At 43.0% G+C, this 13,770-nt stretch overlaps 1 protein-coding gene across 1 annotated transcript; it reads left to right on the plus strand.

Moving 5' to 3' along the window:
- Nucleotides 1-1,173: 1,173 nt before the first annotated feature.
- LOC109874417 (prostaglandin E synthase-like) lies at nucleotides 1,174-8,550 on the plus strand. Its single transcript, XM_020466304.2, has 3 exons — nucleotides 1,174-1,875; nucleotides 2,013-2,095; nucleotides 6,093-8,550. Exons 1-3 carry the CDS (start codon nucleotides 1,744-1,746, stop codon nucleotides 6,331-6,333), a joined length of 456 nt encoding a protein of 151 aa, XP_020321893.1. The 5' UTR covers nucleotides 1,174-1,743; the 3' UTR covers nucleotides 6,334-8,550.
- Nucleotides 8,551-13,770: the final 5,220 nt, after the last annotated feature.

A 13,770-nucleotide genomic window follows, 5' to 3' on the forward strand; every position in this document is an offset into this window, starting at 1 on the left:
GGAGAATGTCATATGGTCAGATGAAACCAAAATCTAACTTTTTGGTAAAAACTCAACTCGTCGTGTTTGGAGGACAAAGAACACCATACCTACTGTGAAGCATGGGGGTGGAAACATCATGCTTTGGGGATGTTTTTCTGCAAAGGGACCAGGACGACTGATCCGTGTAAAGGAAAGAATGAATGGGGCCATGTATCGTGAGATTTTGAGTGAAAACCTCCTTCCATCAGCAAGGGCATTGAAGATGAAACGTGGCTGGGTCTTTCAGCATGACGATGATCCCAAACACACCGCCCAGGCAACAAAGGAGTGGCTTCGTAAGAAGCATTTCAAGGTCCTGGTGTGGCTTAGCCAGTCTCCAGATCTCAACCCCATAGAAAATCTTTGGAGGGAGTTGAAAGTCCTTGTTGCCCAGCAACAGCCCTAAAACATCACTGCTCTAGAGGAGATCTGCATGGAGGAATGTGCCAAAATACCAGCAACAGTGTGTGAAAACCTTGTGAAGACTTTTGACCTCTGTCATTGCCAACAAAGGGTATATAACAAAGTATTGAGATAAACTTTTGTTATTGACCAAATACTTATTTTCCACCATAATTTGCAAATAAATTCATTAAAAATCCTACAATGTGATTTTCTGGATTTTATTTTCTAATTTTGTCTGTCATAGTTGAAGTGTACCTATGAAATGACAGGCCTCTCTCATCTTTTTAAGTGGGAGAACTTGCACAATTGGTAGCTGACTAAATACTTTTTTGCCCCACTGTATATAGGGCAGCAGCTTCTACGATGCAGGATTGAGTAGCCGGGTGGTAGCCGGCTAGTGATGGCTATTTAACACTCTGATGGCCTTGAGATATAAGCTGTTTTTCAGTCTCTCGGCTTTGATGCACCTGTACTGACCTCGCTTTCTGGATGATGGCGGGGTGAACAGGCTGTGGCTCGGGTGGTTGATGACCTTGACGATCTTTTTGGCCTTCCTGTGACATCGGGTGCTCTAGGTGTCCTGGAGGGTGGGCAGACCGCACCACCCTCGGGAGAGCTCTGCGATTGCTGGCTGTGCAGTTGCCGTACCAGGCAGTGTTACAGCCCGACAGGATGCTCTCAATTGTGCATCTGTAAAACTTTGTTAGGGGCCAAGCCGAATTTCTTCAGCCTCCTGCATTCGCCATCACACTGTCTGTGTGGGTGAACCATTTTAGACTGTCGGTGATGTGTACACAGAGGAAATTTTTGCTTTCCACCTTTTCCACTCCTTTTCCACTGCGGCCCCATCGATGTGGATAGGGGAGTCCACAGAAGTCAACTCCTTCGTTTTGTTGAGAGTGAGGTTATTTTCCTGTCACCACTCTGCCCTCAGCTCCTCCCTGTAGGCTGTCTTATCTTTGTAGTTAATCAGGCCTACAACTGCTGTGTCGTCTGCAAACGTAATGATTGAGTGGCCACCCAGTCATACACAAAATAGCACAATTGTTCAGGAGCCCATAAAATGTCTGCTATTCCCTACAGCGTCAAACCTTGATTAGATAGTGATTGTATCCTACTGATCAGATCACAAAACCTACATGTTAATGCAAGGTGTAAACGAAGCTAGAGAGAGAGAGAGCGAGAGAGCGAGCCGAGAGAGACACCAGACCAGCCCCTCCAAAATGTGCGTCAGTGAAAGTGTTTAGACTGGGGATCCAGCCCACTCACACACACTTTCCCGTTAGGCACACATCAACAGCAGTACTTAATTTGGGAATGGGAAGATCATACCAAATAATGATGTTAGAGAACAAGGTTTTTTCCTGTTTTGTATTCTATAGTGTTCTCCTGGTAATCAAGATGTACATCATAGCAATCATCACTGGACAAGTAAGGCTGCGCAAAAAGGTAAAAGACTCGTGCGTCCTAGCTGACAGTTTATTAGGCTAATTCAGTATTCGATGTATGCTTTGAGTGTCGTAGTTCCTAAAGTCAAAGTCTGCGCTGTATAAACATTGGGTATTCAGTCTCTCTCTCATGTGAAGGCTTTCGCGAACCCAGAGGACGCGCTGAGACATGGTGGCCTCCAGCACTTCAGAGAGGATCCAGATGTAGAGCGGTGCCAAAGGTGAGAGGAATGATTACTGTTATCTGATTTGAATGTAGCCTTGCCTATTGACATTGATGGTAGCAATATGATTACATTTTAAGTGGTCTGAAATTGAACAGTAATAGGAAACTTTTGTATTTTTCTCAAACATGTGAATGGAGAATTTGATCTGGATTTGATTGAAATCTTTAGAGATCATTTGTGGCACTTTTGTTTTAAATTCATGGATGTTTGTTCTCCAGCCTCGGGCTGGGGATATGGTTCAGTGTCTGTGTTGTTTTAACTTGTCGGGATATGATCCATGACAGCGGAATAAAAATAAAAATTAACTTTTCTCCTTCACTGGGGCCCTCTCTGACAAGAGCCATTTGTGACAGGAAATATGTTGAGCTGAGCAGGCATTCATGCACTGATGCACAATAAAATGGAATGCTTCATGACTGGTATCATTTAGGTCCAATGAATTGTACAGAGTTTTATTAAAAGGCTTCTAAAGTTTAATTTCCATGTACTTTAACATTTCAGACTTGATTTGCCCAATGAAAAATGTATCAACCCCTACAAAAAAAATGTAATTGTGTGGAGTGAAGTTTAATTCTTATCAGGGCAGGTCTCCTACAATAATATTAGTACAGGAGTGGCTTTGTAGCCAGAGGGGAAGCCATTTAATGGTGGTTTCCGTCTGCACTCCTATTCATCTTAAAACTCCTAAGATTCTAGAGGGGTATATGCTTGTCAAGCTCTGCCAAAATAATCAAATATTTAAAGGTCACAAGTAAATTTTGCTTAGTCAAATCCATGGCAGGTCCTGGGTCCTTTTCCATATCTTGATGTTGAGTGGTACTTTAATTAAACAAAGTAAGATGAACACTGAAGAATTACAAAGATTACATTCAACCTTCCTCTTCCTTCCTTTTCCTTTTTCTGAGCAAATCTGATTTCATTGGAATGAAAATGTGTAGTATTGAGTCTACAACTGTTTAGGCTCTTGAGGGTCATTGAAATCCATAGTCTGTGTTTTACAACTGACTCAGCTAGCCGACGGTAAAGCCCATGCTTAAATAGAGACATTCTATAGGTCCATTTAGAGACAGAGACTTGAATACCTGAGAGGAATGTTCCTCTTGTGTAGAAGTGTGTGTCAGTCAGAGGAGAGGAAGCCAACTAATCGATCTGGCCGGGGTATCCTGGAAGGATATTGATCTCATCCCGTCAGTAGAGGATGCCTGTTTTTTTTTTTAAATGCCTTCCTAACCATCTTAAAATAAGCATGCCCCATTCAAGAAATGTAGAACCAGGAACAGATATAGCCCTTGGTTCTCTCCAGACCTGACTGCCCTTAACCAACACAAAAACATCCTATGGCGTTCTGCATTAGCATCGAACAGCTCCCGTGATATGCAACTTTTCAGGGAAGCTAGAAACCAATATACACAGGCAGTTAGAAAAGCCAAGGCTAGCTTTTTCAAGCAGAAATGTGCATCCTGCAACACAAACAAACAAACAAATCATGGAGAATAAGAAGACCTCCTCCCAGCTGCCCACTGCACTGAGGATAGGAAACACTGTCACCACCGATAAATCCACTATAATTGAGAATTTCAATAAGCATTTTTCTACGGCTGGCCATGCTTTCCACCTGGCTACCCCTACCCCGGGTCAACAGCACTGCACCCTCCACAGAAAATCGCCCAAGCCTTCCCCATTTCTCCTTCTCCCAAATCCGTTCAGCTGATGTTCTGAAAGAGCTGCAAAATCTGGACCCCTACAAATCAGCCGGGCTAGACAATCTGGACCCTTTCTTTCTAAAATTATCTGCAGAAATTGTTGCAACCCCTATTACTAGCTTGTTCAACCTCTCTTTCGTGTCGTCTGAGATTCCCAAAGATTGGAAAGCAGCTGCGGTCATCCTCCTCTTCAAAGGGGGGACACTCTTGACACAAACTGCTACAGACCTATATCTATCCTACCCTGCCTTTCTAAGGTCTTCGAAAGCCAAGTCAACAAACAGATTACCGACCATTTCGAATCCCACCATACCTTCTCCGCTATGCAATCTGGTTTCAGAGCTGGTCATTGGTGCACCTCAGCCACGCTCAAGGTCCTAAACTATATCTTAACTGCCATCGATAAGAAACAATACTGTGCAGCCATATACATTGACCTGGCCAAGGCTTTCGACTCTGTCAATCACCACATCCTCATCGGCAGACTCGATAGCCTTGGTTTCTCAAATGATTACCTCGCCTGGTTCACCAACTACTTCTCTGATAGAGTTCAGTGTGTCAAATCGGAGGGCCTGTTGTCCTGGTGTCTGGCAGTCTCTATTGGGGTGCCACAGGGTTCAATTCTTGGATCGACCCTCTTCTCTGTATACATCAATGATGTTGCTCTTGCTGCTGGTGAGCCTCTACACAGACGACCTCTACGCAGACAACACCATTTTGTATACTTCTGGCCCTTCTTTGGACACTGTGTTAACAACCCTCCAGATGAGCTTCAATGCCATACAACTGTCCTTTCGTGGCCTCCAATTGCTCTTAAATACAAGTTAACTGAATGCATGCTCTTCAACCGATCGCTAACTGCACCTGCCCCTCCGTCCAACATCACTACTCTGGACGGTTCTGACTTAGAATATGTGGACAACTACAAATACTTAGGTGTCTGGTTAGACTGTAAACTCTCCTTCCAGATTCACATCAAACATCTACAATCCAAAGTTAAATCTAGAATTGGTTTCCTATTTCGCAACAAAGAATCCTTCACTCATGCTGCCAAACATACCCTTGTAAAACTGACCATCCTACCAATCCTCGACTTCGGCGATGTCATTTACAAAATAGCCTCCAACACACTACTCAATAAATTGGATGCAGTCTATCACAGCGCCATCCGTTTTGTCACCAAAGCCCCATATACTACCCACCACTGCAACCTGTACGCTCTCGTTGGCTGGCCCTCACTTCATACTCGTCGCCAAACTCACTGGCTCCAAGTCATCTACAGGAACCTACTAGGTAAAGTCCCCCCTTATCTCAGCTCGCTGGTCACCATAGCAGAACCCACCTGTAGAACGCGCTCCAGCAGGTATATCTCTCTGGTCACCCCCAGAACAATTCTTCCTTCCATTTCTCTGCTGGCAATGACTGGAACGAACTACAAAAATCTCTGAAACTAGACTTATTTTTCTACTGTATTATTGACTGCATTTTTGTTTTACTCCAAGTGTAACTCTGTGTTGTTGTATGTGTCGAACTGCTTTGTTTTATCTTGGCCAGGTCGCGGTTGTATATGAGAACTTGTTCTCAACTTGCCTACCTGGTTAAATAAAGGTGTTCTCAACTAGCCTACCTGGTTAAATAAAGGTGTTCTCAACTAGCCTACCTGGTTAAATAAAGGTGTTCTCAACTAGCCTGCCTGGTTAAATAAAGGTGAAATAAATAAAAATAAATTCACTTTTAGGAAGAGACCTGGATAAGCAGCTAAACTCCCAGGCTCTTGTAATGGACGGTTTCTACGCTCAACGTGTGTGTGTGTGTGTGTGTGTGTGTGTGTGTGTGTGTGTGTGTGTGTGTGTGTGTGTGTGTGTGTGTGTGTGTGTGTGTGTGTGTGAGCGTGCGTGCGTGCGTGCGTGCGTGTGTGTGTGTACTCATCTTGGTCATGCTAAGATGGAGGTATTTCCCTCTGTTATTCACGAGGCTAAACACCTCCCTGATGTTGGCTAATTGAAAAAGTGTGTTTGTCAGTGTGTGTGATGTTGAGTAATCATAGCTGAAGTGTTTTCACTGTTTGGGTCAGTGCCAGACGGCTGAGTCAGACAACCGTATACCGTAAGTTCTGGGAATTAATTCATGATTCAAAACAGATGTGTGAGCATCTGTGTGTATCCAGGCTACTAGCTGAGTACAAACCGCTTAGTTATTCTCTTAAAAACCCATACCTTCGTGGTAATGAATATATTCAATATCTAAAAATATACATGTAATCTAATATTATCTTTTGTGTGTTTCAGGGCTCACCGTAACGACATGGAAAATATCATCCCCTTCCTGTTCCTGGGGGCCGTCTACTCCCTGATTGGCCCGTCGCTGGCCGTGGCCCGCGCTCACTTCCTGGTCTTCTTCCTATTCCGCATGCTCCATACGCTGGCTTACCTCTGTGTCCTGCGGGCACCCACGCGCTCCCTGGCCTATGTGATCGCCCAGGTGCCCTGCATCTCCATGGCCGTTCAGATTCTCGCGGCAGTGTCCTGACTTTATTGGTGACCGCGACAATCTGTGACCAATCTCAGTGGATGATTAGGGCCTGATAAGAGCAGTAGAGAATACTGCTTGTAAGAGGGAACAGATATTTTTCATATGAGGGAAATCCTAAAGACTGCATTGTAATCAGACTGCAATGCTACAATAGCAGTTTGTGCCTCTCAGCAATGCTCTATGAAGTGTACACTGTTGTGCTCTAGCTAGTCCATCTTCATGTAGTACTTTATTCTTTTACATCTTAGTCACATAGCAGACGCTTTTATCCAGAGCAACTTGCAGATGCATTGCTCAAGGGCACATAGACAGATGTTTCACCTAGTTGGCTCGGGGATTTGAACCAGCAACCTTTCAGTTACTAACCCAATGCTCTTAACCGCCCTGCTACCTATATGCTACAGAATGTTGAAGTCAATTGACTCCCTCTGAAGGTCATGGGGACACTACTCTCGGAAGAAAAAGGTTAACCTTTCGATTAACATGTAACTTTGTAACCAATTAATTGGGTTGACATGTTTTTTTTTCATACACAAGTCAACGTTACTTGTTTTCATCTTTTACATTCTGTATTTCTTGTCATTCAACGAGTGGTATTTTTGTAGGAAAGTCTGGGATGTAGTGACCTATTTGCTCAAACCAATCCAGTATTTTAGAAGTTGAACTGAAGAGCAGACATGTATAACACAAATCATTTATAATAATGCATTTTTTTAATGAAAACAAAAGAAAACTGTTGAATACCATATTCTAAGGAATATTTCTGGTATGGTGGTCACTGTATTTGTTTACAAAGCATTGGCCACTAAGCTATCACATGATGGAGGATGATGACTATGTCAGATATGTCACCACTCCTGTCGATGGGCTACGGAAGGGTTAGGAGGTTTGTCCTGATCACAGGACTTGACTCACTAGGGCCCATAGCTTTTTCTGGTCCGTTCCTGGACCTAGATAGGATCTATGACTGCTGACTGATCCATAATCATAACATCTACAGATGCTGAATCTTAATGTCAATTCCAATTCACATTTCCTGTTGCTGCAGGATAATTTTTCTCCTGTGTAAAACTGGCTCAATTTAAGATACGGCATCTGTATTTTAACCTCAACCTTTGTGTTTCTTTAGCCTGTTTATAGATCAACTGTGTTCTACACTGCAGCCCTTTGAGGCTTGCTAGAGCAGAAGATGATATTGTGTAAACCTACGTGTTTCAATGGGGAATCATTAGTGAACAGTTAGGACACAGTTCCAACTTACTGCAACACAGTTCCAAGTTGGAACACAATTTCAGGCCTCTGGATTATAATTAAGCAATATGTGGCTAGGTACAAGTTTATCAATAGACCACCATTAGTTCCTCAGACAGACAGACTTTTGGCCTGGAAGTTGTTCCTTCCTCTGACTTGGGGCTGCTAGGTAATCTCATTCGGGGCTAGGGTTAAGACATTGGAATCTCTGGCTGGGGGAAGGTGATTGTCGTAGGTGGGACGGTGGGTATTCGCTGGCCTCTCTCTCCTTGTCTGATGGTCCAGAGTTCCAGGCAGGGCGGAGTTCCAGAATTCCTCTGTCGTTATGTAAGGCCCTGGACTGGACACTGTCCACAGCAAGGGGCTAGGGGAAAATGTGCAGTCATGCATGCTTGCTGCTAAACTACACACAGTCATGGGCTGTAGACTCTTCCTCATACTCATTTAAACACGCTGTCACATTCACACATGGATATGTGCCCAGTCTGTAACTTACTGTATAGGTGTTCACAATTACATGCATTCTTGCACTTCACCCTCTTTATGTCTCAATCATATTAACACAATTACATACTCTCACTGTACATGACAATTCATTTTACATACCAAGGTATTCAAAAGAAATATGTATTTTTTCTATGGATGACTTCATCTTGTATCAATTCAATGTACAATGGGATAGCCGCAGAAAGGAGTTTGGTGGGTGGGGGGGATACCATTTGTTATTAACACACTTACATACTCTGGGATAGCCGCAGAAAGGAGTTTGGTGGGTGGTGGGTACCATTTGTTTTGCCCATGCTGAGGACCCCTATATCGGTCCACTAGTACTTATTTTGTGAAAAAAAATGTAATTAAATGTATTTGAGTGTTTACAAGCATTTGTAACTTGAGTCTGATAATTATCTGTACAAAACATTTAATCTGATAATACTTGTGGAATATACAAATATTTGCTTAAAATATGTTTTCCCCTTTCTTGAAATACTTTGCAAATGCAACTTTTTTCTATGTGAAAATAGAAATGGACTATTCATTCCTTTTACATTTTAGCAGACACTCGTATCCAGAGCAACAGTAGTTAGTACGTACATTTTCATTCTGGTCCCCTGTGGGAATCACACCCTCCCACAACCCTAGCACGACTAACCACAGCATCACATCATCACAAACCACTTGATGTCTCAATGTACTCAATGCATGGTGATGAAAAGACTTCAGGTACAAACCTAGATGAACAGCCTATGTACAATACAGTGATGTATATTTACAGTGCCTTGCGAAAGTATTCGGCCCCCTTGAACTTTGCGACCTTTTGCCACATTTCAGGCTTCAAACATAAAGATAATAAACTGTATTTTTTTGTGAAGAATCAACAACAAGTGGGACACAATCATGAAGTGGAATGACATTTATTGGATATTTCAAACTTTTTTAACAAATCAAAAACTGAAAAATTGGGGCGTGCAAAATGATTCAGCCCCTTTACTTTCAGTGCAGCAAACTCTCTCCAGAAGTTCAGTGAGGATCTCTGAATGATCCAATGTTGACCTAAATGACTAATGATGATAAATACAATCCACCTGTGTGTAATCAAGTCTCCGTATAAATGCACCTGCACTGTGATAGTCTCAGAGGTCCGTTAAAAGCGCAGAGAGCATCATGAAGAACAAGGAACACACCAGGCAGGTCCGAGATACTGTTGTGAAGAAGCTTAAAGCCGGATTTGGATCAGGGTTTTGTTCTTTCTGGATTCCATTAGAATGACAATTGCAGAGCAAAGGACAGGGCAACAACTCTTACAATTCCAACTATTGAATCCTGCAAAATACTGGTCTTTATTATACAACTTCTTTTTTGCCAAAGCAGAGATTTCTTGTGGTCCGTGTTACAGAAGTCTTTATCGGTCCGCTAATACTAGTAAAGTCCCATTGCACTACTTTTGTGAAAAAATGTTTTTTTACCAAAGTAATGTATATATTTGTATGAATATATTTTTGTAATTCTGATTTTTCAGGGGGTGCTGCGGCACCCTCACCAGCCCTACTTCCCGCGGCTATGTCAGGATGTGTTTGCTTCCTCAAGACACGCGGAGAGAGAGGGCTTCTGCTCTGCTACTGTATGTAGGCCAATCCTCTTATCACAACGATGATCTCAGGGAGCTGCTATGTAGTGTTATCTCGTGCAACCACGATCCCACTACCAGCCCAACCCAAGAAGCAGTCACACACACACACACACACACACACACACACACACACACACACACACACACACACACACACACACACACACACACACACACACACACACACACACACACACACACACACGTGCATGCATTTATTTTAATTTGACTTTATTTCACCTTTATTTAACCAGGTAGGCAAGTTGAGAACAAGATCTCATTTACAATTGCGACCTGGCCAAGAAAAAGCAAAGCAGTTCGACACATACAACGACACAGAGTTACACTTGGAGTAAAACAAACATACAGTCAATACTACAGTATAAACAAGTCTATATACGATGTGAGCAAATGAGGTGAGATAAGGGAGGTAAAGGCAAAAAAAGGCCATGGTGGCAAAGTAAATACAATATAGCAAGTAAAACACTGGAATGGTAGATTTGCAGTGGAAGAATGTGCAAAGTAGAAATAAAAATAATGAGGTGCAAAGGAGCAAAATAAATGAATAAAATAAAATAAATACAGTAGGGGGAGAGGTAGTTGTTTGGGCTAAATTATAGGTGGGCTATGTACAGGTGCAGTAATCTGTGAGCTGCTCTGACAGTTGGTGCTTAAAGCTAGTGAGGGAGATAAGTGTTTCCAGTTTCAGAGATTTTTGTAGTTCGTTCCAATCATTACCAGCAGAGAACTGGAAGGAGAGGCGGCCAAAGAAAGAATTGGTTTTGGGGGTGACCAGAGAGATATACCTGCTGGAGCGCGTGCTACAGGTGGGTGATGCTATGGTGACCAGCGAGCTGAGATGAGGGGGGACTTTACCTAGTAGGGTCTTGTAGATGACCTGGAGCCAGTGAGTTTGGCGACGAGTATGAAGCGAGGGCCAGCCAACGAGAGCGTACAGGTCACAATGGTGGGTAGTATATGGGGTTTTGGTGACAAAACTGATGGCACTGTGATAGACTGCATCCAATTTGTTGAGTAGGGTATTGGAGGCTATTTTGTAAATGACATCGCCGAAGTCGAGGATTGGTAGGATGGTCAGTTTTACAAGGGTATGTTTGGCAGCATGAGTGAAGGATGCTTTGTTGCGAAATAGATGTTTGATGTGGGTCTGGAAGGAGAGTTTACAGTCTAACCAGACACATAGGTATTTGTAGTTGTCCACGTATTCTAAGTCAGAGCCATCCAAAGTAGTGATGTTGGATGTTATTACTGATATTGGATATGATATATGTTGTTGGATATTATTAGTGATATCTGTTCTTCCTCACTTCATCTAACCTGACCTCTACCCCAAAGTGCTCACTCCTCCCCAACTCAAGGCTGTCATGGTGATTGATACCAGACTGTCTCTTCTCCTCCCAGAGGATCCCTGATGGCTAACAGTAACATATCCTGACATAATGTAAACGTTATACATCACCCTCTCTCCCTCAGTGACATTGTTAGATCTAAGATCTCCACCCGTCACCCCTACACATTCCAAAGCCATCTGACTCCTACAGATAACCATTAACTTCTGATGTAACAACCATTCTCTATCGTCCCTCAGATACTATCGTATTACTTCTGATCTATCATGTCTCTAGTTTAGCAATGTTCAAAGTTTACCCAGAATCCAACCATGTAAGCATGCACATAGACACAGAGACACACACACATCATGTAGAGATCATTCAAATATTGCTTGTCAATTACCAGTTAATCAAAAACATTTTCACTGGGGGCCTCCCGAGTGGCGCAGCGGTCTAAGGCACTGCATCACGACAGATCCTGGTTCGATCCCGAGCTGTGTTCCAGCCGACCGCGACCGGGAGACCGATTAGGCGGGGCACAATAGGCTCAGCGTTGTTAGGGGAGGGTTTGGCCGGCTGGGATGTCCTTGTCCCATCATGCTCTAGTGACTCTTTTTGGCGGCCGGGTGCAAGTGGCGGCCGGGCGCATGCACGCTGACTTTGGTCGACAGCTGTTTGGTGTTTCCTCCGACACATTGATGCGGCTGGCTTCCAGGTTAATGGAGCAGTGTTTCAAGAAGCAGTGCGGCTTGGCGGGGTCATGTTTCGGAAGATGCATGGCTCTTGACCTTCGCCTCTCCCAAGTCCATACGGGAGTTGCACAATGGGACAAGACTGTAACTATCCATTTATTACTGGTACATAATAATAAAATATTTTGTATCTTCCTCTTATCTCCCACAATCCCATAAATGTGAGCTCAGATCGCCAGATAAATAGTATAATAATTCAACTTTATTTAACTAGTGCTTTTCATTACAGAAAATCTCTAATTGATATTGTTAATATTGTTAATAGAATTGTGGATGATTTATTTTCTGTAGCTTTTTGAAATCTGTTGAAAAAGCTGTTGCCAATTAAATTGCATGCTGTTAATCTCCACCCACTGGTCCTTGAATTGCACTCTTTTTCGTCTGATGAGGTGCACCTGAAGCAAACGGTGAAGATTTTATGGATGGATATGTCTGCATCCACTATAAAGCGAGTGCTACTCTCGACAGGTTTGTTTTTCAGTTAGATCATTTAGTTTCATCCCCTTTGACTTTGGAATTTGCACATCTCCCAGACTTTTACCCAACATGCTATGCAGTAACTATGTTTTCTTGTAAGTAGCTGCCTCATATACCTCCTATCTTATTTCAGTAGACCATCCTTTCAACATTTGCGTGGTGAATTGTGTAGCCTGTGTTCAATGATAGAGATAGATACTTGTAGACTTTGCAAAAGCCTGCTTGTCTTTCACTTTCAAAAATGTAATAACATTTTGAATTCCATAATGTGCATCAAATTGCAATATGCCTTGATGAATCCATTTTCATAAAGTTGATACAAAAATCTGGCTACTCAGGCTCCTGATTATATTGGGTTGTTTGGGCAAAGTTTCAGACACTGTACTGGCAGTACCTGCCCACAGAGTTTTTGTACTCTTTGGCCTGCATTTTATTTTCTGTGAATTAATTGTGTTTTTAAGAAAATGAAAATGTTTCCCTTTCCTTTGACTCCCTCTCCGGTTGTCCAGTATGGCATCCCTTTTCTCTCTGGGAGAACTAACACTCCCCAGAAGTGCTGTGAGATCTTCAAAGAGCTGGTGCTCCTGTCCTGCAGCCACAGCTTTTGCAGGCCCTGCCTGGGGGAGACCTGGAGGGAGCAGGAAGGGACCAAGGACTGCCCAATCCGCAGATGCAGGTCTTCAAGAGACCACCCTCCTACCAACCTGGCCCTAATGAGCATCTGTGAGACCCTAATGAAGGAAAGGAACTGTAGGAACACCCTGGGCCCCACAGAGAAGACCAGATCAAATGCTACCAAGAAGGGACTCTCACAGAGTAAACAACCTGGTAGCCTCCACTCCCAGAGGCTCGGGTTCTTCTGCCTGGAGGACGAGTGTTTTGTATTTTGTTAGGATCACCATTAGCTGTTGCAAAAGCAGCAGCTACTCTTCCTGGGTTCCACAAAAACATGAAACATGACATAATACAGAACATCAATAGACAAGAACAGCTCAAGGACAGAACTACATGTTAAAAAAGGCTCACGTAGCCTACATATCAATGCATACACACAACCTATCTAGGGCAAATGGTGGAGAGGCGATGCGCTGTGAGATGTTATCTGTTTTTTGAAACCAGGTTTGCTGTTTATTTGAGTAATATGAGTTCCATGCAATAGTGGCTCTATATAATACTGTACGCTTTCTTGAATTTGTTCTGGATTTGGGGACTGTGAAAATACTCTTGGTGGCATGTCTGGTGGGGTAAGTGTGTGTGTCAGAGCTGTGTGTAAGTTGACTATTCAAACAATTTGGGATTTTCAACACAGTCATGTTTCTTATAAAAAGAAGGGATGCAGTCAGTCTCTCCTCAACTCATAGCCAAGAGAGACTGGCATGCATAGTATTTATATCAGCCCTCTGATTACAATGGAGTGTTATCTAGGTCTTTCCTTGCAGCACTGGACCACATGACTGGACAATAATCAAGTCTA

This window comes from Oncorhynchus kisutch, linkage group LG29 (genome assembly GCF_002021735.2).
Source record: "Oncorhynchus kisutch isolate 150728-3 linkage group LG29, Okis_V2, whole genome shotgun sequence".
Classification (NCBI taxonomy): Eukaryota; Metazoa; Chordata; class Actinopteri; order Salmoniformes; family Salmonidae; genus Oncorhynchus; species Oncorhynchus kisutch.